At 36.1% G+C, this 27,753-nt stretch overlaps 1 protein-coding gene across 1 annotated transcript; it reads right to left on the bottom strand.

The window, feature by feature from the left end:
- Nucleotides 1–316: 316 nt before the first annotated feature.
- On the bottom strand, nucleotides 317–26,555 carry LOC308346923 (pyridine nucleotide-disulfide oxidoreductase domain-containing protein 1). The gene is made up of 12 exons (XM_080810031.1): nucleotides 26,417–26,555; nucleotides 21,909–21,989; nucleotides 16,428–16,547; nucleotides 14,815–14,943; nucleotides 12,669–12,742; nucleotides 9,411–9,571; nucleotides 6,896–6,996; nucleotides 5,535–5,670; nucleotides 4,359–4,471; nucleotides 3,639–3,761; nucleotides 1,657–1,794; nucleotides 317–1,043 (listed from the first exon to the last, which is right to left on the bottom strand). The coding sequence occupies exons 1-12, from the start codon at nucleotides 26,498–26,500 to the stop codon at nucleotides 795–797; spliced, it is 1,509 nt and encodes a 502-aa protein (XP_080666157.1). The 5' UTR covers nucleotides 26,501–26,555; the 3' UTR covers nucleotides 317–794.
- Between the last annotated feature and the right edge of the window lie 1,198 nt (nucleotides 26,556–27,753).

Genomic DNA, 27,753 nt, shown 5'->3' with positions numbered 1-27,753 from the left:
AAGAGCTGATATTTAACCTGAAGAGAAAATAGAACCGCTGAGTTTTGACCACAATGTTTGCTTTATTTGTAGAATGAATCATTTCAAACTTGGATTCTGAAGGAGCTGATAAGGAAGAAAAAAACTCGGGTGTTTATATATTTTCCAAGAAAACAGTTTATGCATGTATACATTATTTTATAGTTAAAAGTTTAAGGCAATTTTATTAATATTTTATACATATGGAACTTAACTCTGAAGTATTGGACTTGAACACTTCAGATAATTTATAAAAACTGACAGTACGAAATAAGAAAAATACTTAAGTTCACATAACTATCTTAAACTCTATGCCTTGACATGTTTATTTTCTTTTGATATAACCAACATTTGATAGCAAAGTTACATGGAAATTTTACAAAGGCTGATTACAGAAAAGGAGTGATTTCAGCTCATAACAGCTGTAAAATCCAAATGTAAATAGAATAAGGGATCAATACAAATGATATTAGCAAGTAAGATATTTCTACACTTCTATGTAAAACTATAAGCCTCCTGAAACCATAACCCTGACATTTTACAATCAGAATGACTAGCATATCAGACAAAATTGTTGGCTAAGTAGATAACAACCTAGCTAAATCAGAAATGAGTAACCTAAATCCTTTCACTTATGAAAATGGTTTTGTTATATTTTAATATTTTCCCACTGAAATCATTATCACTTCTGTATTCTTAACTTCATTAAATCAGTGTATTTACCTTATTGTGACTTAGTGTTTGGAACTTTTTATGTAGTTATTAAAATGCCTTTTTTAATCAAAATAATCTTCTAAATCAATATTTGGATCTAGCAGATCTTCTCCATATGATGAAAGATCTGTCTGGTTTAAAATTAAGTTTTCAAATGTTTCTTCTAAGTCAGTTTCACCAATTAAGACAGCTCCCATCATTCGCCCATGCTGCATGACGACTTTGACGTATTCGTGTCCTTTGGTACATCTCAGCATTAATTCATGATCTGAACCTAAGCCCTGTGCATTGTATTTTCCCAGCAATACAACCTATAGATAAAGGATAAAAACATTACTGTAATGAGTACCAACAAGGAAACACTATATATGTAGTTATACTGTGTTGTTAACCTAGAACCTATTCACAAAAATTGGGGAGTGTCCCAAAGAAAACATTTGAATGGCACTGCATTTATTGTATGGATGACACCACCCCACAGTCTCTAAACATTAAAAATATCTAGTGAATTAACAAATATGTAGGATCTGGACTACATCAGCTTAGAGTCATGAAGAAAAAACTTGCCTCAGAGTAATGTGAAGAGTAAATAATATGCATGGCAAAGCACCTGGTTCATTCTTGAGTATAACAGCTATTGGTTCTCCCCACAAAGAATGAATCTCAAAATGTACCAACAGGGAATAAACCTAGAAGATACTTTTCTCCCCTTAACCATAAAACAGTATAGCACAGGAAGGTGGGTAATGATTAGGAATTAAGACTAGCAGTAATAACAGGTAATGATTTCCAAGAAATGAGGAAATGTGAAGATGTGTCATTTTTTATAAAATAATTATCTAATTTTCTCATTTGAGTAAGTATTTACATGGTTTTCATTTTAAGACTAACAAGCAGGAAAAGGCACTAATTTGCTTATCTTACCTTATAGTTAAAAAATTTTGTTACATGAGCAAAAAGCTCAAAGCTGAAGTCCATGTCAATAGATTCTCCTAAACTAGCTGCAGCCATGCACTTCGCTGCATACCATCCCATCTGTCTAGCCTGGGTCCACAGCCTCATCTGAAAGAAAAAAAATGTCATGAGAAAATTTTTCATTGTTCTTACTTTAAAGATGCCTTACAAAATTCCTTAAAGGACTTCAACGTTGACAGTCCTTGAGACTGGCTAGATCTAGCAAGTTAGAGGACTAGTTGGATTGTCTTTGCTGTAGAAGCAGTCACCAATCCATCCTAACCAAACCTGATTTTGCTATTTCATAATTCTATCCAAATTACTGCCTTTCAAATTAAAAGATGATACGAAATCTATGTTTCAATAAACTATTACAAATAACTAAAGCATTTCAGGGTATACCAGGTAAGAATACTACTAATTAGTCTCCTTTTTCATAGTAAGTTTCATCATCAGCATAAGTAGAGATAATAAATGATCACTGAAGAATTCATTTCTTTTCCTAATCCTCAGATTTTGGTGTTACATAGTTAAGGCCTCCCATGCAGTTAAATTGATATATTAGTTGGGTGTATAGCCTTAGGAAATCTTATCAGATTTCAACAACTGATACTGGGAATTTTAAATTCTTCCCTTACATTATTTATTTCTTCTTTACTCTATGTTTATTTCTACAAAGTTTTAGGAATCCCTGATACAACACTGGCTGTGAAAGTCAAGAGATTTAAATATCAACTCTTCAACATATTTATTAACAGCCTTAATTTCTTCACCTGAAACATAAATATACACCACCTATTCTCTGGCTATTGAGAGAATTAAATAAGCTAATGTAGGGTCCTGGATCATGTAAAACTGACTGGTATAACTATTTACTGCTTCTACAAATTAAGAGACAAGATCTATTAGATTCACTCAGAACGAGACATCTGTTTTGTTTTTGGATATTGCCTGTAGCAGAGTATGACACATAATAAGGATATAATTTACCTAGAGGATTTAAAGTGTTTAAAAAAATCCCACAAACTTGAAGACAGCTATGCCACAGAAGCCACAGAATGTATGAAAATGAAAAACTGAAAACAAGCTAGCACTTTCGAAACAGGCCAAAAGCACTCTTCCTATGTCTTATCTCTGTAAAAACACCTAAGTGTTGAAGGTGCCTCTCAGACTACATCTAGCCCTTCTGCTACTTCACACTCCATAGTTAATCTGAAGGAGTAAAATCTACCTGTGGAGATGGTCTTTCACTGAGTGTTACCTAGTTCTTTTATCTATAATGTCTACCTGTGTCTCTATTCCTCCAAAAACCACCTGCCCTATGACTACAGTCTGAGTATCTTCCTGAAGGATTTCTGCTCCACTCTGAAGAGGCAGGCAGCACCATGAGGGCAGCAGGACGTAGACATCCAGTTAGATGGAGTTGTTCAGCTGAGGAAGGCTGTTCACTATAGGAAATTTTTTCAGTCATAATTCCCAGAGGGACAGAACTGGGTCATCAGGATCCCACAGGGTCATCATCTATATGGTTTATATCTCAGTATGTTACTTATTCATCTAAAGCTGCGCTGTCCAGTCTGGCAGCCACTAAATGCAATGTAAGTAAAATTAAAATTCAGTTCCTCAGTCACATTCAGCACATTTTAACAGCTCAACAGAGACATGTAGCTACTGAGTGGACACTACAAACATATTGAATGTTTCTGCTGTCACAGAGTTCCACTGGACAGTGCTGCTAAATGTATGAAGATAAGACATCCCAGTGTGTTCCATCTCTATTTAATAACTTGCCAAAAGGGAAACATTCTTTTAAAATGTCACAGAAAACTCTAGGATAGCTTCCTACTTAAGTGGGAAAACCGGAAATTTGGATTTGCTGGTACCGACTCCTTTACCGTCAGATGGAATCTGAAAAACCAGATACAAAGGTGTGATGATGGATGCTGGCTTACCTGCTGCCACACCGGGCTGGGCCGCCAGGATGCGGTGCAGATGTCACCAGCAGCGTAGACATCAGAGAGAGATGTGTGCATATAAGCATCCACCTTCAGGCCACCATCTTCTCCTAGAGCAAACTAAATGAGGTTCCTGATAAGTATACATGGGAAGAAAAATGAAAGATATCTTTTTTGTTCTAAAGTAAAAGACCAAGTCAAATTTTTATACCACGATATGCTGATCGTTAGAGAGAGAGTAAAAAACAGCTGTGAAGTTTAGATAACTCTGCTGAATTATTAGGGAATCAAAATCCTACTAGGACAGACCTACTCAAAAATTCTTAAGACTTTCAACATCAAGAACACTCAGTAACCATAGTTACTACCCCACTTGTAATTACAATATTCTTGTTTTTGAGAGCTTCGAATGCTAAAAGGCAGTTTCTCTAAAAGAATCATGTGTAAGAATTCATAGGTGTTCATCTCATCAACCTTTAGACAAATGAACTGTGCATTATGTCCCATTTATGAGGACACTGATGCTGGGATGTTTACCGCTTAAGGATTTTAGGTAGGCAATATGAAATACTACAAATAAAACATGACTGTACACTAAATTAGCTTCCTTAAGTTACAGTTTTACACTAAAACAATGAACACTGATTTATACTTGAGAATTAGAAATCTCATACTACTTTAAAAATACTCATAGCAGGACAAAAAATTTCACCTTACATTGTTGCCACAGAGGAAAGGTTCTGTATTTGGTGTAACTCCTGTAGCACTGACAATGAAATCACAGCCGTATATCTTTTCATTAGTCAATTCCACATATACAGGCCATACCTCTTTAAAACAAACAGAAAAAAACCACCTTCATTCTCAAATGTTATCACCACCAGCTGTCATTAGCATGTGAATATGTAATGCCTAGAATAAAGAGTGAAAGAAAAAGGCAGGAGAGGACTTTAAAACATACCCCTTAATAACTTTATAAGGCATATTTGCTTAACAATTATGATGCAGTCAGCACTGTCTTCTTGTTTTGAGTATATTTACAAAATTATGGCATTCTAAACATCTTTCCTTCAAATTTAGACTACTTCCAACAAAATGATTTTAAGCCAATAACCATTTTCTAAATTTTTTAAAACTATTAAGCTATTATACTCCACTAAGAGTTTAGTCCAAATTCTCACTTTGCAACATTTTCCCTTATTACTCATATTCAAACTCTAACACTACCTTTTCCCATGGAAAAATACAAAGAATTCAAAAACTGGAAAATCTCATATGCCAGTCTAGCTGAGTATATTTCTTCAAACAGTAGTAGTTCTCATAGGAAGTGTAGAATAGGGATTAGATCTGTTTCTTAATCCCAAATTTATGATTTTCAATCTGTTTGATTTGGGGGAAGTCATTTCACCTCTGAGAGCATAAAGGCTTTTTTTTTTTTTAATATTTTTTTATTTGTTTATTTGACAGAGAGAGATCACAAGTAGGCAGAGAGGCAGGCAGAGAAGGGGGCGGGGGAAGCAGGCTCCCTGCCGAGCAGAGAGCCCGATGCGGGACTCGATCCCAGGACCCTGAGATCATGACCTGAGCTGAAGGCAGAGGCTTAACCCACTGAGCCACCCAGGCAACCATAAAGGCTTTTTTAGTTTATATTTGTTTTGATCTTTAATTGACTCAGAGAGTTGTGGTTATAGCATCATGAACCCCCTGTAAAATTATTAGGAAGCTTGAAGACTTAAGTAATGAAAATGAAATGACTTACATTATTAATTAATGGTTTCATTTTTACTTTTTATATTTAAATTTCATATGGAAATTGAAGTTTTTAATACAGTAAGATTAAATAAGGTTTCATCCTTTTAAATTACAGGTATTTTTTCTTATTTTATTACTTACCGTTATCAGTTGTGACTGACTGATCAGAATGGTCTCTAGGAAAAGGCAAGGACTTTTTCTTAGAAATTCTAAATTCCTCCTGAAGGAAGATTTTCTTTACTTCACACATAGTTTCAATGTGAATCTTATGAGAAAACTAAAATAACAAATTCCAAAAAAATGACTTAGATTACTCATGATTAAAAAAATTACAATATACTTGCAGAAACATAGAAAAAACAATTAATCTTACAGTATAAAGGAAAACACACTGGATGCCCCAAATTAAAAAGCCTCTCAATTTCTGTACATGAAGGGAGTGAGCAGAAATCCATTCAGAACTTAAGAGAACAACTAGTTCCACTGGCAGGGGATGCGTTTAAGTCTAAGTGATAATTACAAATATAGAGTTTAAAAATTACAACTGTTAGAGACTATAAAAGCCTCTTGAGGGCAGGTCCATGCCAACTTACTGTTAATATCCAGAACCTTAGTAAAGTGCCAAGTATAAAGGAGATAATGTTTACTGAACCAAACTGCTGGAGTTCTCAGGTTAAAAATACTATTAATCTTTGGATCTGAAGATGCAGGAAGAAATGATTTTATATAATTTCTATCACAAAAATTAGATATGCTATGAAGCCAGCTCCCCTCCAAACTACCCAGCTGTAAAGAAATCATACACAGTGATGAGGACTCCACAGATGCTTCTTACAGTATTTAAATATCACAGCCTTTTTAAACTATTAAAAAACAAACATCTAATAAATAAAATGAATAAAAGCAAGTCATCTGCTTATCCGATTAGGATGTTAAATACGTATTTTATTTAGAATTCATCAAATAATCTTTAAGATATTATAATGCATGTGAAGTGACTTGAGAAAAGATTAATTTAAAAATAGGACAGTTAGGGGCGCCTGGGTGGCTCAGTGGGTTGAGCCTCTGCCTTCGGCTCAGGTCATGGTCTCAGGGTCCTGGGATCGAGCCCCACATCAGGCTCTCTGCTCAGCGGGGAGCCTGCTTCCTCCTCTCTCTCTGCCTGCCTCTCTGGCTACTTGTGATCTCTGTCTGTCAAATAAATAAATAAAATCTTAAAAAAAAAAAAAAAAAAAATAGGACAGTTATAGTCACTGTAGTCTGGGTCTGGAAATCTGTCTGCCTGGGGAACTAAAAAGAAGGGCACGAATCAGTTTTAGATGAATGAAATACTTATCTTTGGTAAGGAATTGGACCAATTGCCATTGGTCCTGTCTGTCCTAGCACTTTGGATTTTAAGTAAAGTGACCCAGCAGTTGTTTGATGTATTTGTGACCAGTTTTTAATGAATAGTTTAAAACTTAAAATTGCATCTTAGGTTAAATTCGTATATGAGCACCTACCTCTTTTGTACCTTTAAGATTCAAGCCTTCATGCCAATCAGGTCCCAAAGCACTGCCCATATTGCCAGCACCAGCTGTGGTTTGTGTTTCCTTTTTCCTTCCTGAAGAGATAAACTCAATTCAAAATTCAAATGATCTAAAAACTGCCAGGCAGAGAAGTATGCTTTGTATTCTCAAGCTTTTAGGAAATGTTCTAATTCTCATACGTACATATATGCACCATGACTAAACTAAGATATCTGTATGGATTATTTTATTATCTTAATATTTTGTGATATAGAGTTATAAAATGGATAATCTTTTGATCAAGTGTTGAGTATAAACACAATGTGTTTTGGGGATGTTATATATACATCCCCAAATGTATGTTAAAGTGAAGGGTAAGATCTGATAAAAGGTTGATATCCAAAATATATAAGAACTCCTACAACTTGGTAACAAAAATACAGTCAAAATAAAAAATGGGCAGAGCACCTGAAAAGACATGTTTCCAAAGACAGATGGCTAATGGGGACGTGAAAAGATGCTCAGTATCATTAATCATCAGAGAAGTACAAATCAAAATCACAATGAGGTATCACCTTACACTTACAGAATGGCTAGAATCAAAAAAAGAAGAAATAACAAGTCTTGGCAAAGATGAGGAGAAACAAGATCCTTCATGCAGTGGTGGTGGGAATGCAAATTGCTACAGCCACTGTATAAAAACAGTATGGAGTTCCCTCAAAAAATTAAAAACAGAATTACCAAAAAAACCCCCAAATTACCATATGATCCAATAATTCCACTACTGGCTATTTACCCCAGGAAAAGAAAAACACTAATTCAAAAAGATATATCAAGCCTTATGTTAACTACAGCATTAATTACAACAAGCAAGATATGGAAGCAATCCCGTGTCCATCGACTAATGAATGGATAAAGAAGATGTGGGGGTATGTATGCAATGGAATATTACTCAGCCATTAAAAAGTATGAGATCTTGCCACGTGCAACAACATGGATAGACCTAGAGGGTATAATGCTAAGTGAAATAAGTCAAAGACAAATGCCATATGATTTCATTCATATGTGGAATTTAAAAAACAAACAAGAGACAAATAAAAATCAGACTCTTAAATACAGAGAACTTGTGTTTGCTAGAGGATGGAGGTATGGGTGAAATAAAGGAGATTAAAAGTACACCTATCATGAGGAGCACAGAGTAATATACAGAATTGTTGAATCATTTTATTGTACACCTGAAACTAATATGACACTATATTCAGTATTTCAGTAACACTATATATAAATAACTATATTCAGTTACTTCAGTAACACTATACTTCAGTAAAATTGTTTTAAAATAAACACATGCAAGTTAAACTAGGGAAAATATTTTAAAACAACAAAATAAATAAAACAAAGCAATAAGCTCAGATACAGTGCCACGGGGAGGCACTGGTAACGCAGGCAAAACAGGTGAACCGTAGTAAGTAGTACGAACCTCCAGTTACAAATAAGTCACAGGGCTGTAAAGTACAGCACAGGAAATATAGTCAGTGGTACTGTAGTAAGTTCCTATAGTGATAAGAATAACTGAACCTACTGAGGTGACATAATGTATAAAAATACTGAATCACGGGGTGCCTGGGTGGCTCAGTGGGTTGAAGCCTCTGCCTTCAGCTCAGGTCATGATCCCAGGGTCCTGGGATCGGGTCCCACATCGGGCTCTCTGCTCAGCAGGGAGCCTGCCTCCCTCCTTTCTCTGCCTGCCTCTCTGCCTACTTGTGATCTCTGTCTGTCAAATAAATAAATAAAATCTTAAAAAAAAAAAAAGAATTAAATGTTAAAAAAAAATACTGAATCACTACTGTTGTACACCTGAAACTATTATATTGTAGTTTGTTATAATTCAATAAAAAGATTAGCCATCAGTTTTTAAGCATTTTATCAATTTTTAGCACCCTCAAAACTTACAGAATTCTTTTTGAACTGTGTAAACCAAAAGTTTAAAAAAAAGCTCTTAAAAAACTAGGTATTTTTTTTCTTTTTTCCTAAAGATTTATTTACACGCATGTGCGCATGCAAGAGCGAGCGTGCGAGCATAAACACAAGCTGGGGGGAAGGGGAGAGGGAGAAGCAGACTCCCCCCTAGCAGGGAGCCCCATGCAAGGCTCCATCCCAGGACCCTGAGATCATGACCTGAGCTGAAGGCAGGTGTTTAACCAATTGAGCCACCTAGGCATCCCTGTATTTCTTTTTTAATTCATTGCATTTTTTGGTAAAATTACCTTAGGTCATGTCCAGTTGTACCATCTGTTTGCAAAGAGGCAGATAGGCTGGTTCATTCACTTCACCTTAAATTTCTAGTTTTAATTATACATATTTGTCATTTTAAAAAATCCTGGAAAATCTAAGTCATGTAAGATACAGAAATGATACTATGTATATTTCTTGTAGCCTTTTTCTATTTATATGGCTAAAAAGCTAAACAGTTTCATCTGTGAATTAATGAACAAGATGCTGTATTTACCTTCAGTTGTATATCTGGTTCTTTTATGTGCAATTCTGGCCTCTGGTTTTTCAGCAGTGAGCTTTGAAGTCAAGAATTCAGCTGCTCCTGCATCGAAGAAAGTATTCCCAATAGCTTTATCTTTGATGGCCCAAATGACTTCACACCCTTCAATTTCATACCTAAAAGGAATATTAAAGTTACTCAGAGCAATTCTGAAAGTCTGAGTAGAAATCTCTGTATTTGCAAATAATTATCTCTGAAGGCAAAAGTAAAGAAAGTAGTTTAAGACAAACTGAGCAAGAATGATTATAAGGAGGGATGGAATACTCTTTCTGGATAAAAAGAGTTGAAGAAGAACAAGTAATAAAAGAAATTTAACCAGTTTACTGAAAGAACATAAAAATGACAAACATGTAACTGAGTATCAGGTGAAATTTCATTACAGTGAGCATCACTCTAAGCGGTCAATTTCCCCAACATAGTTATCGTATGAATGTTCTCCAGGGTTCCATGAATGAACAGTGCTTTTTTGACGTGGTTATAGTATAACCAACGATGGATAGATGGATGGATGGTATACAGTTAAAATACTGAGAATACCTCACTTATTTGGTAACAAGTAATTTGTGTACTCAAAGTGTAGTGTACTCAAAGATAGGAAAAGGAGAGAATTAAGAGTTATCAACTAAAATTTTAACTCTGTTATAAAGGAACCACTACTCTGTAGTCTTCTCCCTTTGTCTCAGAAAATTCCAAGCCATCCAGCCAAAGAAAGATCCGGCTCACAGAAAATCAAGGAAGAAAGGAATGGCTGTGGTGTACACGGGCCATCACCATTCATGAGATGGCCAGAGCTCCTGCACATTGCTGTTTTATCTCTAGGTCTGGTCACCCAGAATGTGGTTTGCTTAGTATTCCTTTCACCAAGTCCCTGACGTCCATTAGGTTTTTCTGCTGTTAATAATTGTTTTGGTACAACTGATAAACTGGGACAATCCTAGACAAACAGGATATATGGTCATCCTAACTGTACTAGGATTTTATTTGAACCGGTAGTGGTACTAAGAGTATCATGTGTTAAGAACTATTAATACTGACTTATGGTCAGAGTATCACCATCTTTATGTCACAGATGCTATAACATAACACGTGGACTTTTCAAGCTAATCAGTAAATAGATGATACAAAAAATAAGGTTTAATACATCTCACTTCCGGTCACCTGATGTTCATGCTTTCTGACAACACGGTAAAAGATCCTCCTGCACCATCTAATGAGCCTTTATTATGTGTTCATAAATTCCTGCTTCGCTATGGCAGAAACAAACATTTACAGTTACTAAATTTCACATTTTTTGGAGAATATTCTATATGCTGCTCAGCTCATACAGGATTGCTGATGAGCAGAAAGTAGAATATACAAATATTCAGTAATAAATTTCATATTTGAGTATACATATAGGCACATAGTTACTATGAAATTCTTTAGCTTTCATAAATTAGAAATTCCTCTACCATTTTGTAAAAACTTTAAAGTAATATAATAATACAACACATAGCAGTATAGCTTAAAATACTGATGCCTGACTAGTAAGCCACAGTAATAAGTAACCATGAGAACTCCTGTATGTGACCCACCTCATAGGACACCCTGTACCCCCTTAGCCTATGAGCTACGCCCTCAGCAAGATACATCACCACAGAGTATCCTCACACAATAGCGGAAAGACTTTCATTTTTAAGACCACCCTTAAAAAAACAGTGAAGTATGGTTTTGTGAAAGTATTAAAAAAAAAGAAAAAGGTTTTGAAAAGCAAAGGATTAACCTATACTAGTAAAGAAGAAAAGTACACTGAAGAAAATGAGCATTTGCCTTGGGGGATCATGAGGGCTACTGAAGAGCAGAAAGGGTTTGTGTGCGTGATTTCTCATCATGACATGACGAACACCTGATCATCAGTGGGCCTAAGCTGAGATAACAGTATTATATGTGGCCTTTCCTTAGGAGTTTTATCAAATTATATAGTCTATTGCCAACCTAAAGAAAATGAGGAACAGGATTAAATGCTGTAAGACTACGAACATTTCTGAATATAGGAAAATTTTCCAATGTAAAGAATAATAGTATTAAGCTATACTTTCAGTAATCGTTAGTGGAGAAAATTTGTCATGTGCCTCCTCCCTCCTCCTTCGTCCTGTTTGGTTTTGACTCTCTAGTTTTTCTGTTTGTTTGTTTTTCTCTGCAGTTCTCATTAGTGCCACAAACTTCATCATATCAAGAATGACTGCCACTCTTAGTACTCAGGCAATTTAGGAACTCTTAAAAGCTTCCACTGGGATTCACCACCCTGTCAGAATAAGGAGCAAAAACCTAGTCCAAGAGTTAGAATGGATAGGGCTTTGGCAAATTCCTCATTTTTATACAAATTTGTCCTCTTTGTAGTTGGGACTCCACTTTCTGCCCTGAAAATGTCCAGACTATTCCATGGCAGCCCTCCGTTGGAAGATAAAATTACAAAAGAAAATCAATGCTCTGTAGACCATAGCAGGATATTGATTCCTCAATGTTCTCTGAACCTGAAATATCACCTTAAGATAGTACTTTAATTTATGTGTTCAACGTTTTCCAACTTCCAAAAAACCAAGAGCTGGGAGTACCATATATCTTGAACTAGCGAGTCATGGGCCACTCAGGTAACCTTATAAATGAGTGAAGCAGGATGGGTATAAATAATAAGTGGTGGGGACTGTTATTAGAAATCTCTAAAAGTGTGCACATTCAAATTGTTGTTCAAGAGAGTACATGCTTACCAAACATATCTGTGGGCCACATCTCTCCAGTCACCTGTGTGTCACCCCTTGAGACAGAAAACATTCCCTAAACTCATGTTGTGCAATGATATCACTGCCACTATGAACTCCATGGAAGCTAAAAATACAAAGTGGATATTTTCTTTGAAAATATATGAAAAACAATTACGTTTATCTTTGAATTTCAGAATACCAAGATGTTTCCAGTCTGCCAATAATCACACGAATCACAGAGCAGTGTTTATATAGTATTTAGGGGACCTGGGTGGCTCAGTGGGTTAAGGCCTCTGCCTTTGGCTCAGGTCATGATCCCAGGGTCCTGGGATCGAGCCCTACATTGGGCTCTCCGCTCAGCAGGGAGCCTGCTTCCCTTCTTCCCTTCCTCTCTCCCTACTTGTGATCTCTGTCAAATAAACAAATAAAAAAAATCTTTAAAAAAAACCAGTATTTTAAAATACATACTTACACCAGTTCAAGTGCAATGCCGCCATTCCCTATGATCATTATTCTTTTAGCTTTAGTAAGCTGTTTCTGAAATTCCTGTATTAAAAAGAAAAGGACACAGTGTTCTGTAAGCAGTGGGCAAAAACTTGAAGCAAGAGGCTTCACTGATAATATTCTGAAAATATAGGAATTTTATCTGATTTACACAGGAACAAAATAAATTATCACTTGCCCACTCTGCCAGGACGCAATATTACAATACTTTGTAATATTACAAATACTTTGTTTCACCCAGGCTGTCTTCACAGCAGTGCCTCTGCTGATTTCCCTTGCCTTTCAAGTTATTACATTTCAAGTCATTACATTACATTACAGTCATTACATAGTTCAGAATTCCAGCAAAGCAGCACAACCTCTAGTTCATCATCACATTCCTGACTCCTTGATCAAATCAGTTTACTAACAAGACACTGATCTGTATCTTACATATAGGGTTATTCCTTTTCACCTAGTCCTTCAGTTGACGCTTTCTCTGGAGTCAGTCAACACTCAAAACTTGCATGAATGAGCAGTGCAACAATTTGGTGGTTAAGAGTCCTTGGCTCTAGGAGTCAGTAACTGCCCGCAATTAGTAACTTAGACAAGTTGTTTAACCTCTCTGCCCGCCCCTCTGGTTCTTCAACTACAAAGGGAAACAAGAAGTGACTCTATCTCATTTGGCCTCTGCAAGCATTAAGATAATGTAAATAAAGCTGTTAGGGGCAGGCACAATAATGTCTAATATTTATCAGAAAAAATTTTTTGCTCTTATTATTATGAGACAACTAATTGATGCCTCTACCACCTTCCACCTCTGCCCCCTAAAAAAGATCACAATGACCGTAGGGATGCCATGGTCATTTTTATGGCACTTTCAAAAGTAACAGAATAGTCCCACTGCTTCACAGTGACATCTGAATAGCCAAATTCCTTCCTACTATGTCAAGTTCTATTAAATCCTATTTCTATTAAATCCATCCAAAACTTAACTGTAATAGTCAATAAATAACTACTGAAACTGACTTGTTTAAAATGCTACAAGAAAAAAAAGAAAAAAAAAGTTAATTTTAGTTTGTCCTTCACTGAGGACAATAAATAATTTAAGAAAAATCTGTTAAAAACATTGGACATGGGGATAAATGGTATGAGTTTAAATTGTACTTCTGATAGACTTAGTAACTACTTTAGCACAGATAAAAACGTAATTTCTCCACCAGAGTTTCCTATTTGTAAAACGGGAGTAATACTGTCACACAGGATTATTATAAGCAGTTCATGTCTGTAGAGGGCCTCGCTGGAACATAGTTATGCACTCAATCTTTGATAATGGGAACCTGAAATGTTTATAATTATCATTAAATTATAATTTATAATTAAGTTTTTCTAGTTTTCTCTAAATTCCTATTTAATTAAGAACAGGCTTAAAAAAATCAATTTTTAAGAATATAAAATATTATCAAAAAATGTAAAATTTATCACCCTATGGGACAGAAGTAAAACAAGCTTGAGGTAAGACAGTATTATTATTGGAAACCAGGAAGAGCTTCTTGGCAAAAGGGTCAGTGAACTCTGGAAGCCCTGAAATCCACTACCAGAAAAAGTTGTATAAGGTTCCACAGAGTTTCACCTTATTGGGATAGTTTACTACGGTTCCTGAGTACAACAAACCAAATGACTTTTTCAGTTCAGGGATTCTGTCATGATTCTGTATCATAAAGATCTTCTCAATATTAATTTCTTTGCTAAGGGGTAAGTTCAGTAAGTTTGGGAAATGGTTTACCTTTTTAGAAGAAGATCATTACATTATTTAGATTACAAATCACATATTCCCAAACTACAGTAATGTATGTGTGTGTAAGTTATAACCTTCAGCTTAGTTGTTATACCTGGGATACAATGCACAATGGAAAGAACACAGAACATCAGCATGAACTAAAAAAACAAAAATTATCAACCAAAGCTAAACTGAAACTGGCAATAACATAACTATTTTCTGGTTTATGGATCCTAAAACAAACCTTTTCTATAATTTAAGAATTAACACTTTAAGGAGAATACTTTGATTCAAATATAGAAAAGCCTAAGAAATATTCACATTCCTTTCCTATGACCCAACCTAAGAATGTTACCTGAGCACTGTCTGTATCACGGATTCCTAATACATAAGGATTTCCTTCACATATCAACTTTGGCTTAGCTCCAGCACACAGACAGAGTTTCTTATACACATGCTGACTGCCATCTCCTGTTACAATGCACTGTAAGAACATAGAGCAAAGAAGGAAAGAGAAGGAACATGTTCATCCATGGATACAACTTCACTTTAAATCAAAAATTCAATATGAGGAAGGCAAAAAATACATTAAGGCTGACTCTTGGTAGCACTCTGTTTTGTTACAGCAAATCAAAGTAAACGTGAGAATGCATTCTCCCATCGTCATTCACCATCATTGTAGGGCCATGAACCATTCTGGGAATCTGGTGAAAACTAGTCTTTCTCCCCTGGGAAAAAAGGTATACTCACACCAGATTTTACATAAAACTCATGATATTCAGTGGGGTATTGCTGACCTCAGATTAAACATTCAGAAATTTAGTAAGTCCCATGTCCAATGGGTTACTGGGTCCTGCTGACTTTACAGTAGAAATCTCATTCATATCTGGGCTGTTCTTCCCAACTTACACTATACCTGTCTTGGTTCAGGCCTTCTACCATTTTGGACGACTGCAGCCACCTTCTGATTTGGAGGCTGGCCACCAGCCCCTCACTCCGCCCCACTTCCTCCTCAACACTGCTGTCAGATCTACCTTGCTAAAAGAGTATCCTATACAATATCACCCTGCCTCGACCTAAAATCTCTTCATTCCTCCTTTGATTATCAATAAATTTCTTGGCATGATGCAAACAGTTCTTCACAGTCTTATTTCTTTGGCCTCATCTGCCAATCTTCTTTCCTTGTCCCCACCACAGTCCCTCTGACAGTGTCACTCTCCCACATGCCCCCTTCCTTTTCTTTGGGTCTTTGAATAAGCTACTTCCTTTTCCTACAGTGCCCCTAATTAAGAACTCTTAATTTACCCACCTTTTAAACCCTGTTCAAATACTACTCCCTCTGTGAAGTCCTCTCAAATCCTTAATATTGGAGCTTTGATAAGATTTCAGTGACTGTGCTTTTCATGTCTCTATAGTTATAGGTGCGCATGTGTATATTTGCTATGACACTGAACGCTCCCTGGGCAGGTGCTCTGTAATATTCCTGTTGTCTCCCGGCACTTAACACGGTGCCCAGAACACAGCAGACACTGTATAAATGTTAATGCTCTTGTAAAATGTTTAAAACCCAAAATGCTAAATCAAACTAATCATACAATCCCAATAACCCACAACAAGTATAACTTTTCCCAGTAATAATATAAACCAGTATCACTAAACTAGGGACCTTAGTGGTGGTGGTAGAGACGGGGTCAAAAGAAAGCGGGTAAAAGCCTGTCAAGATTGAACAGGGGGTGTCATTAAGAAGTAAATCCTCTTGGGCGCCTGGGTGGCTCAGCTGGTTAAGCAACTGCCTTCAGCTCAGGTCATGATCCTTAGTACCAGGATCGAGTCCTGCACTGGGCTCCCAGCTCCACGGGGAGTCTGCTTCTCCTCTCTCATGCTCTCTCTCAAATAAATAAAATCTTAAAAAAAAAAAAAAAAAAAAAAGAATGAAAGAAAGAAAAAAAAAGAAAGAAATCCTCTTACATGTTCTTTACTCTTCAGTTCCTTTACTCCGGATTCTATAATCTTGATGTTGGAAAAGCGATTTTCTAACATGGTTTTTGGTTGCTCTTCAACATCAAACTCCTCCAATACTTTAGAAACCTGTAATAGATCATAAAGGTAAAAATGTATGTTTAAGAAATATTCCAAGAATTTTAAATAATAAACCTTTGCATTTATGTTTATATACTAGTTACTTCATAGTCATAAAACGAAGTCGGCCAGTTGTACTATAAACAGCGTAAAGAGGACTAACTCCACATTTTAAGACTTGAACTCAAATATTGGTCCTACCACTCGGGCAAATCAGCCAGGTCACTGCGCCTTAGTCTCCTAGCCTGGAAAATGAGGGCTGACTCTAGTCACTTCTGCATACTTTGACCACACAGCTTATAGACCTCCTTATCCTTACAGTTTTCTCTGTCCACTTACTAGCTAACTTTATGGTGATTTAGCCTTTAGACTCTTTCCTGCTGTCCAAACCCATTAGCATCCTCTTGGACTCCCTTCTCTTCCTGTGCAGCCATAACTCTGTTGTAGATAATTTCATGTTTTACCCAAACTTTTACTTCCTTGCTTTCTAATCTTTAACCATTAATTACCCTGAAAACCCCCAACCAAAGATTGAACTGCTGCTGCTTTTTCCAGTCCTATATACCCAGTCTGCTATGGAAGGACTGAGCCTTGCAGACTGGCATTTGACCTCAACTGCTCCCTAAATACTACTGGGAAATCCTATTACATGGCCCTAGCGGTTCTCAAACCATTTAGTCTCAAGACCCCTTTACACACCTACAGATAACTGAGGACCACAAAGAACTTTTGTCCATGTGAGTTAAGCTCAGTGATATCTGCTACCTTAGATATAAAAAATGAGAAAAATGTAAAATATTCAATTCAATTAGAAGTATAATCAATACATGTTAAAGAGATATAATATCCTTTCAATAAAAAATAACAATTTTTCCAAAAGAAATTAAGAAGAATGGCATTGTTTCACATTTTTGTTATTATCTTTAATGTCTGGTCTTAACAGAAGATCTGCTTCTCCATTCAAACTATAACAATATATTAATTTGGTTGAAGTATACGCAGCCTTTTCAGAACTGTATATTCTTTGATGTTACACTAAAACCCGACAAGCACATTTTCTTAAAGATTAGTTGCAATGTAGAATTTGAAACCATATCAAAGAATTTTTCATCCTCTCTAACTGTGAAATCCGCTGGTCTATCCTGCATTTGGAATGGATCTTGTAACATCACATTCGTCGGGTGGACAATAGTGGTTCCCTAAGTTATGGAGATCTTCCCAATGTTAACACATTTTATATCACTACAGTATCAAAAGATCACATTACTATCACCAACAATCTCATTAGGAAAGGCTTTAAGTACCATGAGAGTCACAGTTAGGAAATGAGTTTTCCAAAATTCTAATTCTGGCTGGAAAGCTCTAATTTTGTCCTATTGGCAACAAATACTGTCGCTTGTTTTCCTTGAAGTGACACTCACTTCACTCATTTTCCAAATATGAATTACTATAGTGTGTCGGTTGTTCTTTCAAGTAAAGCTGGTGTCCATGAAAGAGAAATTAGTTCCTCTCACAACTTGGCAACTGCACATCTGCTTTTCCTTGAGACAATACTACTCCTGTGCACAGAACAAGTGCTTTACGCATGCAGTCCACTTCATCATACAGAGTATGAAAAATATGTACACTTAAAGCCACGATTTAATAAAACTAACATTTTTTTTTCTGGCTCTAATTTATTTAACTGGGTGTGTGGCAGTGAAGAATACAATGACCTCTAATCCAGTTTAGCCACTGTTACTCTTATACCATTGGTGTTTAAGCGTCAACATAGTGAGAAGAGTAACACCTAAGTAACATCTTCCATCCCTAAGTAATTTTCCGAAAGTTCATTATTCTAATGTTTCCCAAACACATTATATCCTCTGCATCCCCAGCAAATCACCTTACCTCTAGGCTTTTATTAAAAGGACTATTAAGAACTCTTACTACTTCTTTCCCACCATCTATATAATTCTTGGCTATAGTCTGCCTTCCTTGACCCATTTCTACCTTTTCAAGGTGAATCCAGTAATCTGTGCTCTATATGCCATTGTGTCTTATCTCCTCAGGATTTTTATTATGTATTCCTTGTTTTCCTTCATTTTCAGCCTTCCCTCTTCCCTCCAGGCTTTTTTTTTTTTTTTTAAAGATTTTATTTATTTGAGAGAGATTGAGTGAGAAAGCATGAGAGGGTGGAAGGTTAGAGGGAGAATCAGACTCCCTACTGAGCAGGGAGCCTGATGCAGACCTGACCCTGGGACTCCAGGATCATGACCTGAGCTGAAGGCAGTGGCCTAACCAACTGAGCCACCCAGGTGCCCTTCCCTACTGGCTTCTTAATCTCAGCAGGTAAACATGCTAAAGTGTTTTCCACCTTAAAAGATTAAAACTCAATGTAATGCTAGTCCTCATGTCCTCGATCTGCTGCCACCCTATCTTTTCTTTCTTCGCACCTAAATGTCAAAAGAGAAAAGCTTTATGTTTACTGTCATTTTAGAGTTATCCCCCTATTAACTTCTGAAGATAGAGTAAACTGTCTCAAAGTCACCAATGATTTACTAGAAAGGGGCACTTCTGAGTCCTTGTCTTTCCTGGCTATACCCCTGGATCTGACACATTTGATCGCCTTTTTTTTTTTTTTTAAACAAAGATTTTATTTATCTATTTGCCAGAGAGAGAATGAGAGCAAGCAAGCACAAGCAGGGGGAGAAGCAGGCTCCCCACTGAGCAAGGAGCCTGATGCCGGACTTGATCCCATAATCCCGGAATCATGACCTGAGCCAAAGGTAGATGCTTAACTGACTGAGCCACCCAGGTGTCTCATGACCACTCCTCTTAAACTTTTGTTTTCTGTGGATTCAGGGATACCCCTCTTTCATAGTTCTCCTCTTCAATCTAAACTAATAAGGGTGGGCATTTTCAGGTCTTCCCTTCTCTCTGATCTTCTTTAAATGTCAGTGTTCCACAGGGCACTGCTGCTGGGTTCTCTCACTGTATGTATTCTCCCTGGGAGATTGCTCCCCATGCCTATGGCTCAGCTGACACCAAGATTATGATGAATACTAAATTTCTATCTCCAATTCAGCATTCTCGCCTGCTGAAGATGCTCCAAAAGTTTGGCATCATCTAAATTTTGATAAAATATAATTCTGTACCATAGCATACAACCCCATCATGGTCTGGCCCCTGGCTACTGGTTTGACCTCACACTTCACACTCCAGCAGCACTGAATTGGTACCTGTTAGAGTGTATTACATAGCAATATACTTTATGCACCTTGGCAAATGCCTGCCTCCATTCAACCTCTTACAAATATGGGAAAATCTACTATTCTTTCAGTCTCAGTTTCAATGCACCCTCCTATGTAAAGCCTTTCTGGATTCTGAAAGCCAGGCTTTGGCACTCATTCATAATATATTTATAAAAATAATTATGCATATATTGTAGTATGACCTCAGTTTTTTTTTGCCACTATCAGTATAATTACCATATTGTATGACAACTATGTCTTACAGATTTGTTACCCCAATAGAGAGGAATTATTCTGAGAAAGTGCTACTCATTAACCATGAGGGCTATGCAGCCAAAGGGCCTGTATTCAAAACCTATCTATACATATCTCAGAAACTTACCCAACTTCACTGTGACTCATTTACCTCATCTGTAAGTGGGGATAATATACGAACCTACTTCACAGAGTTACTTAAGGATTAAATTAATACATTTAAAACATTTAGATGAGTGTCTGGTACATAGTAAATACTCCATAAGTAATGTGAGTTATTATTAGTAAAAATTAGTATTTTCTCCTTTAGAAATTACACAAGCCACGAAAATATGTTCTTTAACATTAAACAAATAATACCTGATAAAATAAAATGTGTCTCTTTACCGTTCTCTGAATCTCACACTATCCCACCACTACTGCTGTCCCCTAACTCCAGAGATAACCATTAATGACTTTTTGGTATATGCTCTTTCAATCTCTGTATTCTGGGTACCTAGCACACTAGTTGATATATAAGTGTTTGATAAATGATAAAAAGGATGCAAGTTCCTACTTCTTAATATTACAAATAACTAACACTTGTATAATATTTGTTATTCTAATACGTTCACATTATTAGTATCTGAAACTCCCAACCTATACAACTTTAATACTTCTTAAGCAAGTAAGATACTATTACCTTAATATTACAAGTGAAGCAACTTAGATACAGATTTGCCAAAGCTACACAGCCAGTAAATAAATTAGGCCTAGAACCCAAGATTGTTTTCCTTCTAGTGTACAAAATTTACAAAATAAGCAAAAATTGAACTCAAGTTTTACAACTGTGGAATAGTTACACCAAATTCAGTCTTCTGGAAAAACACGTATAAGACCCAGCTATATATCTTTCTTTTACGTACGTGCTCTAAGCCCATAATTGAATGTATATTTTTTTTCTTTTAAGAGATTAATAGCCATAATTTATTCTCTGGTTCTCTCAAGCCCATAAGTCCTTTGGCTGTACCTAGGTAGTAAGATACCTTAAGTATCTCTAAGCAGGTTGTAAACAAACAACATATTGTGCTTAATTACCCTTGGTCTTAGCAGTTTACAAAATGAGAAAGTTTTATTTTATTATCAGGATGTAAGGGAAAATTTGTTTAAAGACTATGGTAGTATTCTTCACTGAGGTATGGAAAAAAAAGACTTACTTAATTTTTTGCACAGGCATTATAAGATAATTATAGCACAATATATGCATAATTTATAAATATGTAAATATACGTATATTAGGACATACATCAAAACTGTTTTTGATGTGAGGTACCACATCAAAAATGTTTAGAGCTAACTCTTCTATGATACTATTAACCAAATGATCTCAGACTCTCAATGTAATGTTATGATGTGTGTAATGTAAATTCATGGAACTACAAAGTGTTCTGAGATGCTCATTACACATCTGAAACATCTGCACATGTAAACTTGGCTGAGAAGCACTTTTCTGATTTGCAAACACCTACAACTGTATATGTATGTATATATACAACTCTGTGTGTGTGTATAGATATATATATATAAAAATGATATCCAAATACATTTGTAATCGTATTTGTATAACATTTTTCCTCAAAAACACTTTATTTAAAATTTTCTCAAAAGTAATTCTGAGTGGGAGGAAAAGATGGGAAGAAAATAAAGGACCAGAAATTCGACATCATTTGGGTGCTATCGATATTCAATATATAATTCTAAACTTTGAGCTTTGATTTTAAAATGACTATCAAAAGAACATTTGTCATTTTAAACATTTAAAAACTATAATTACACTAACTACTATGCAAGATACTGAAATTTAAAAACACTAATACTAAGAAAGTTATACAAAGGTTCTTACCTGCTTGAAATTTGTAACTGCTTTAATAACAGGAGAAGCTGTTACCAGGAGAATATCTTCTGATGGAAACTGAATAGCCAACTTATTAAAAAAAAAAAAAGTTGGGAGAAAATACATGATAAATAACTTTAGGTATTAATATATATACCATGGAGGGTGAGACAGGGATAATGCAATTTTAATAATGTTATTAACCTAGGAAACTATAAACTCATTTTTCCACACCTAAAGGTCTCCATTATTCTGTCTTCTTCTTTACGGGGCAGTGGTGAGTAACGTTCAACACTGATACTGATAAAACAAGTAATACATTTACAGTAAACACTAACAAAGCCTCCTGAACAAGAAAAATGATACAAAGATGTATTCCTTATTTACTTGAACTACCTTAATACCAATTCAAAGTTGTCATGCAGAGAATGAGAAGAAAATATTTTCCTAAATAACAGTTAAACCAACTTCTATTTATTTTTTTATTAATTATTTTTACTAACATATAATGTATTATTTGCCCCAGAGTACAGGTCTATGAATTGTCAGGCTTACACATTTTACTCAACTATTTATTTTAAAATAATATTTTCATTTCCCTGCAGTAGGATAAAATTACAGCAAATCCTTACTAAAAAACACGCAGAATCTTAGCCTGACTTTTCCCAAGTGCTTTGGCATTGCTATTCTTCCTCTTCCAAATGCCCAACCAGTATGCACTCTGGGAAAACAAAACCATTTTAGTATTAGCTTCAACAGAATTTAGAGGCTTAACTTGCTAATTGTTTCATCATTTTCCTCTGGTTACAACCTCACTCTCTCTAAACTTGAAAGACTTTTCTTAAATCACACTCTGGTTCCTAAACTCTACCAATTTTTAGTTCTCCCTACTATACCATTAAAACTGAGTATGTTCAACCAAAAAACTACTGGAATGAACAAATGAATTCAGTAAAATTTCAGTAAAAAAATACAAACCTGATACACAAAAAGTGGTCAAGTTTCTATACGCTAATAACGAGCTATTGGAAAGAGAAATTAAGAAAACCATCCCATTTACAACTGAATAAAAAGGAATAAAATACCTAGGAATAAATTTACCCAAAGATGTGAAAGACCTATATTCTGAAAACCATAAGCCACTGACAGAAGAAAATTAGGAAGACAAAAATAAATGGAAAGATCTATCATGCTCATGGATTTAATATTGTTAAAATGTCCACACTACCCAAAGCAATCTACAGATTCAATGCAATCCCCATCAAAATACCAGTGGCATTTTTCACAGAATTAGAAGAAAGAATTCTAAAATTTGTATGGAACTGCAGAAGACCCCAAATAGAAAAGCAATCTTGAGAAAGAACAACAAAGCTGGAGGTATTATGCTCCCGGACTTCAAATCCTACTACAAAGCTGTAGTGATCAAAATAGTATGGCACTGGCACACAGATCAATGGAATGGCAAGAGAGCTAAGCCCACATATATGATGGTCAATTAATCTCTGATAAAGGAGGCATGTAACGGGGAAAAAAATTCTCTTCAGAAACACTGTTGGGAAAACTGAACAGCTTACATGCCAAAGAATGAACTGTCTTACACCATAGACAACTGTCTTACACCATAGACAAAAATAAATTCAAAATGGATTAAAGACATGAACATAAGACTTGAAACCATAAAACTCCTAGAAGAAAACATAAGCAATCAGCTCTTTGACACCAGGCTTAGGAATATTTTTTGAACCATTCTCAGGCAAGGTAAAACAAAAAGCTAAAAACTAAGACTAACAAACGAAATTAAATCAAACTAAAAAGCTTTTGCAGAAAAAAGGAAACCATCAACAAAACAAACAGACAACCTACGGAATGGGAGATGATATTTGCTAGTCACATATCCAACTGGGGTTAATATCCAAAATATAATAAAAAATTACACAACTTAATATAAAAAAATTTAAAAATGGGCAAAACTTGAAAAGACATTTTTTCCAAAGAAGACCTACAGATGGCCAACAAACACATGAAAACATGCTCAACATCACTAATCACCAGGGAAATGCAAATCAAAACCATAATGAGATAAACCTCACAACTGTCTAATCGGCTATTATCAAAAAGATAAGAAATAATAAATGTTGGTGAGGATGTGGAGAAAAGGGAACCATTGTACACTGTTGTTTGGAATGTAAAATGGTGCATCTCCTATGGAAAACAGTATGGAGGTTCCTCAAAAAATTAAAAATAGAACTACCATATGATTCAGCAATTCCACTTCTAGGTATTTAGGAGAAGACAACTGAAACACCAGTTTACAGAGATATATACATTTCTGTGTTCACTGCAGCATTATTTACAATAGTCAAGATATGGAAGCAACCTAACTGTCCACTGATAGATGAATGAATAAAGATGATGTGGTATAAATATCAATGAAATATTATTCAGCTATAAGATAAAATAAATCTTGTTATTTGTGACAACATCAATGGACCCAGAGAGTATTATGTTAAGTGAAATAAGTCAGAGAAAGACAAATTCTATACAATTTCACTTATTTGTGGAAACAAAAGAACAAAACAAAGCAAAACAGAACTCACAGATATAGGAAACAAACTACTGACTGCCAGAGTGGAAAGGGGTTGGGGGTGGAAGGGAGTTGGGAAAAATAGATTAAAGGAATTAAGAGGAACAAACTTCCAGTTATAAAATAAGTAAGTCATAGGGATGTAATGTACACCATAAAGAATATAGTCAGTAATATTGTAATAACTTTGTATAGTGATAGAGGGTAACTATGCCTATTGAGGTAGTCATTCCATAATGTATCAAAATATCCAATCACGGGGCGCCTGGGTGGCTCAGTGGTTTAAGCCTCTGCCTTCGGCTCAGGTCATGATCTCAGGGTCCTGGGATCGAGCCCCACATCGGGCTCTCTGCTCAGCAGGAGCCTGCTTCCCCCTCTCTCTGTCTGCCTCTCTGCCTAGCTCTGATTTCTCTCTGTCAAATAAATAAAATCTTAAAAAAAAAAAAATATCCAATCACTATGACATATACCTAAGACAATACTGTATGTCAATAATTCAATAAGGGGATAAAAAGAACATCTTCAATTCACCTATACATCCTTAAACTTCACCAGATCCTTTTCAGTATCATCTCATTTGAACTTTCTATAATACTTGATAATATTACCACTCTCTCCACCTTTCTTTTCTTTGTATATTGTATATTCTGTAATTTATTTCCCCACTTTGTTTGCACTGGTACACCTGGCCCTCAAAATTTCTTTATACTACTAAATTCACCTTTCAATTGGCTTTCCAGTCACATTTTAACCAGCTGCCCCTGCCCCAAATACATTGGAACAAACCACCTCTCATAATATTTCATTTGACCACATTAGGCCACTGTTCCAAATCATTTCACTACCTGCAACTTCTTGCTAAATTCTTAGCAAGACTTATATGTCCCTTTATGATCTGGTCTCTGCCAATCTCCCTACCTTCATCTCTGGTCACCTCCTCCAAACACTATGTTCTTTAAGCTTTGCTGCTCTTAGGTAATGCCATACTTTTTCCATCTGAGATTATATCCTTGCCTCCCTTTGGACCCTCTGGTTTTTGTCTACCTGGTGAACTTTTACTCAATTTTCCATACTAAGACAAAAGGCCACTCCCTCCCCGATTTACACCCTGCCAACTCCACAGGCACCCCTAAATTGGAACGATTTATTTACATGTGTCTTCCACTAGACTGTGAGTTCTAAAAAAGGAGGTAGCATGCTTTGCTTATATATAACTAATCAGCCCTTAGTACAATGCCTGGATCATAGGTGTTTACTTGGTTAAAACAAACAAAAGAAAAACGGAAAAAAAAAACCCTAAAAATTAAAAGTTTGCAAAAATCTCTTGAATTTCTTGCTCTACTTCTGTGACTTCAGTAATTGCTTATGTTTACTTTATATCAACGAAACAGTCCTTTTTGGAATGTACACAGGTATATATTTTGTCTGATTATTCACCAGAATCAGAAAAGCAGTCCTAGCTACATTTAATCTCTTACTGATTGTTTCACAAAACATTATTGGAGATGAAATCTCTTCCATCTTGTAAAGGCTAGAAGTATAGTGTGAGAAAGTATGAGAAAACGTTAAGAGTTTACCAGTTATTTACGATGAACTAAGGATCTGGCATCTACCCGAAAGCTGAATTCAATCAGCTAATTAAGAAAAAGGGCTGAATTTTCTGACCAAGTACTTACTAGTTTTAAGCCCTCTTGCTACTCCGACATAACCAGGACCAGAATCTGGTTCAGTCAGCTTTGGGGTCCCCCCCCAAACCTTGCTCCCCACTCCTCCGGGAGCCCAGGGCGAAGCTTGAGAAGCTCTTAACAACCTCGACCAGGGACCACCACGCAGTCTCTAACACCTGAGAGCAAGAAGGAGTGCGGCGGAAGGGAAGCGGCCAACGAGGGACTCCGGGGTCGGGAAAGCGGCGGGGCTCTGCGCGCCAGCCTACCTGCTCAGCACAGGTGACACCCGCGATACCGCCGCCGACCACCACAAACTTCCCGGCCGTTGAGACAGGCCAGGCTGCCTCCATGCTTTCAGACTCCCACTGCCTTACCGACAACCAGTGGGCGAGCCGCGGGGCCTTGTACTCCGGGAGCGGAAGTGACGCTGGGCCGCCACTTCCGGTGCCGGAGCCGAGCCCCAGACTGAGCTACGGGTGCCCGGCAGCTCATACTTAGTGTCCTTGAGTTTGCGCTTCGGACCACGATTCCGAAGTCCAAAGACGTCTCTCTGATTCCAGAGTTTTCTTTTACTGCCAGTCGCCTGGATATGGTTTTTCCACATAGTTTGATAAGGAGAAGACCCAAAACAAAATGAAAGAAGAGAAAGTAAATAGGATGGGTCGCCAAGAGGAGCTCAGCAAATTCTCTAAACACAGACCAGAGTTCTCACAGGACAGAGCATTCTCAGAATAAGTGAACCGCCCCGGTTTTCACTATTCATTCTTAGGAGAAACTTGACATAGACTTAGCTTTTAAACTCTTATGTCGGAGGCAGTATCATCCTTTCTTACCTTTCGCCTAGCAATCCAAGATTTTATATTTTAGAAGCACATTCGTCATGGCATATTAAAGCAAAGTAAAGCAATACTACTGAATTGTTCTGAGAAGTTATTTCCATTTACAGTTTTGACCTCAGCGAAAATTTCCAGTGCTATAGAGAATTGCTCGCCATTTTGTCAAAATAAATGAACGTTCCTCCAAAGTGTCTAGTAAATAGTACGTGTGAAGGTGGCATTAAATATTCCCAATCCTGGCAAATAATACATTATATATTAATAAAAATAATTTAAAAATAAGTAAATAAATAAATAAATAAATATTCCCAATCTTATTTTTACTGCTAATACGTTTCATTTGTTTTGAGAAATGACTAAATTTTTTAAAAAGTTTTTTTTACTATATTCACATTACAGTATTCACCATTTTCATTATTTTGCTAATTATATTACCTTTACTATTTCATATAATATTTTCCCTTAGTGTTTTACTATAATATTAAGAAGGTACAATTTCTCTAAATGGCTCACTCTAAAACTGATAATTACAACTCCCCCTTTAATGCTTTAAACTCTGTAAATAACCATTCCATATAAATAGGAAAACCTACCATGTGATTACAGATATTTACTGATATCCTAGTAATTACTGTGTTTTAATAAAGTAAATAGTAGGGAGTTCAATAGTGATTCTAATTCCTATTACCAGCTTAGACAACCAAACAATACATTTCTAGAAAGAGGAAATAGTACTTTAAGCCCATTGGAAATCTAGTCTTGTTTAC

This window comes from Martes martes (assembly GCF_963455335.1).
Source record: "Martes martes genome assembly, chromosome: 8".
Lineage (NCBI taxonomy): Eukaryota > Metazoa > Chordata > Mammalia > Carnivora > Mustelidae > Martes > Martes martes.
This window is presented reverse-complemented; position numbering and strand designations above follow the sequence as displayed.

Excerpts from the sequence above, each read along its gene's own strand:
- LOC308346923 (XM_080810031.1), bottom strand. The coding sequence starts at position 26,500 with ATGGAGGCAGCCTGGCCTGTCTCAACGGCCGGGAAGTTTGTGGTGGTC. Across the intron at positions 16,548-21,908 it reads CAGTTACAAATTTCAAGCAG|GTTTCTAAAGTATTGGAGGA; the intron begins GTAAGAACCTTT and ends GATCTATTACAG. Across the intron at positions 3,762-4,358 it reads CTTTCCTCTGTGGCAACAAT|TTTGCTCTAGGAGAAGATGG; the intron begins GTAAGGTGAAAT and ends AACCTCATTTAG.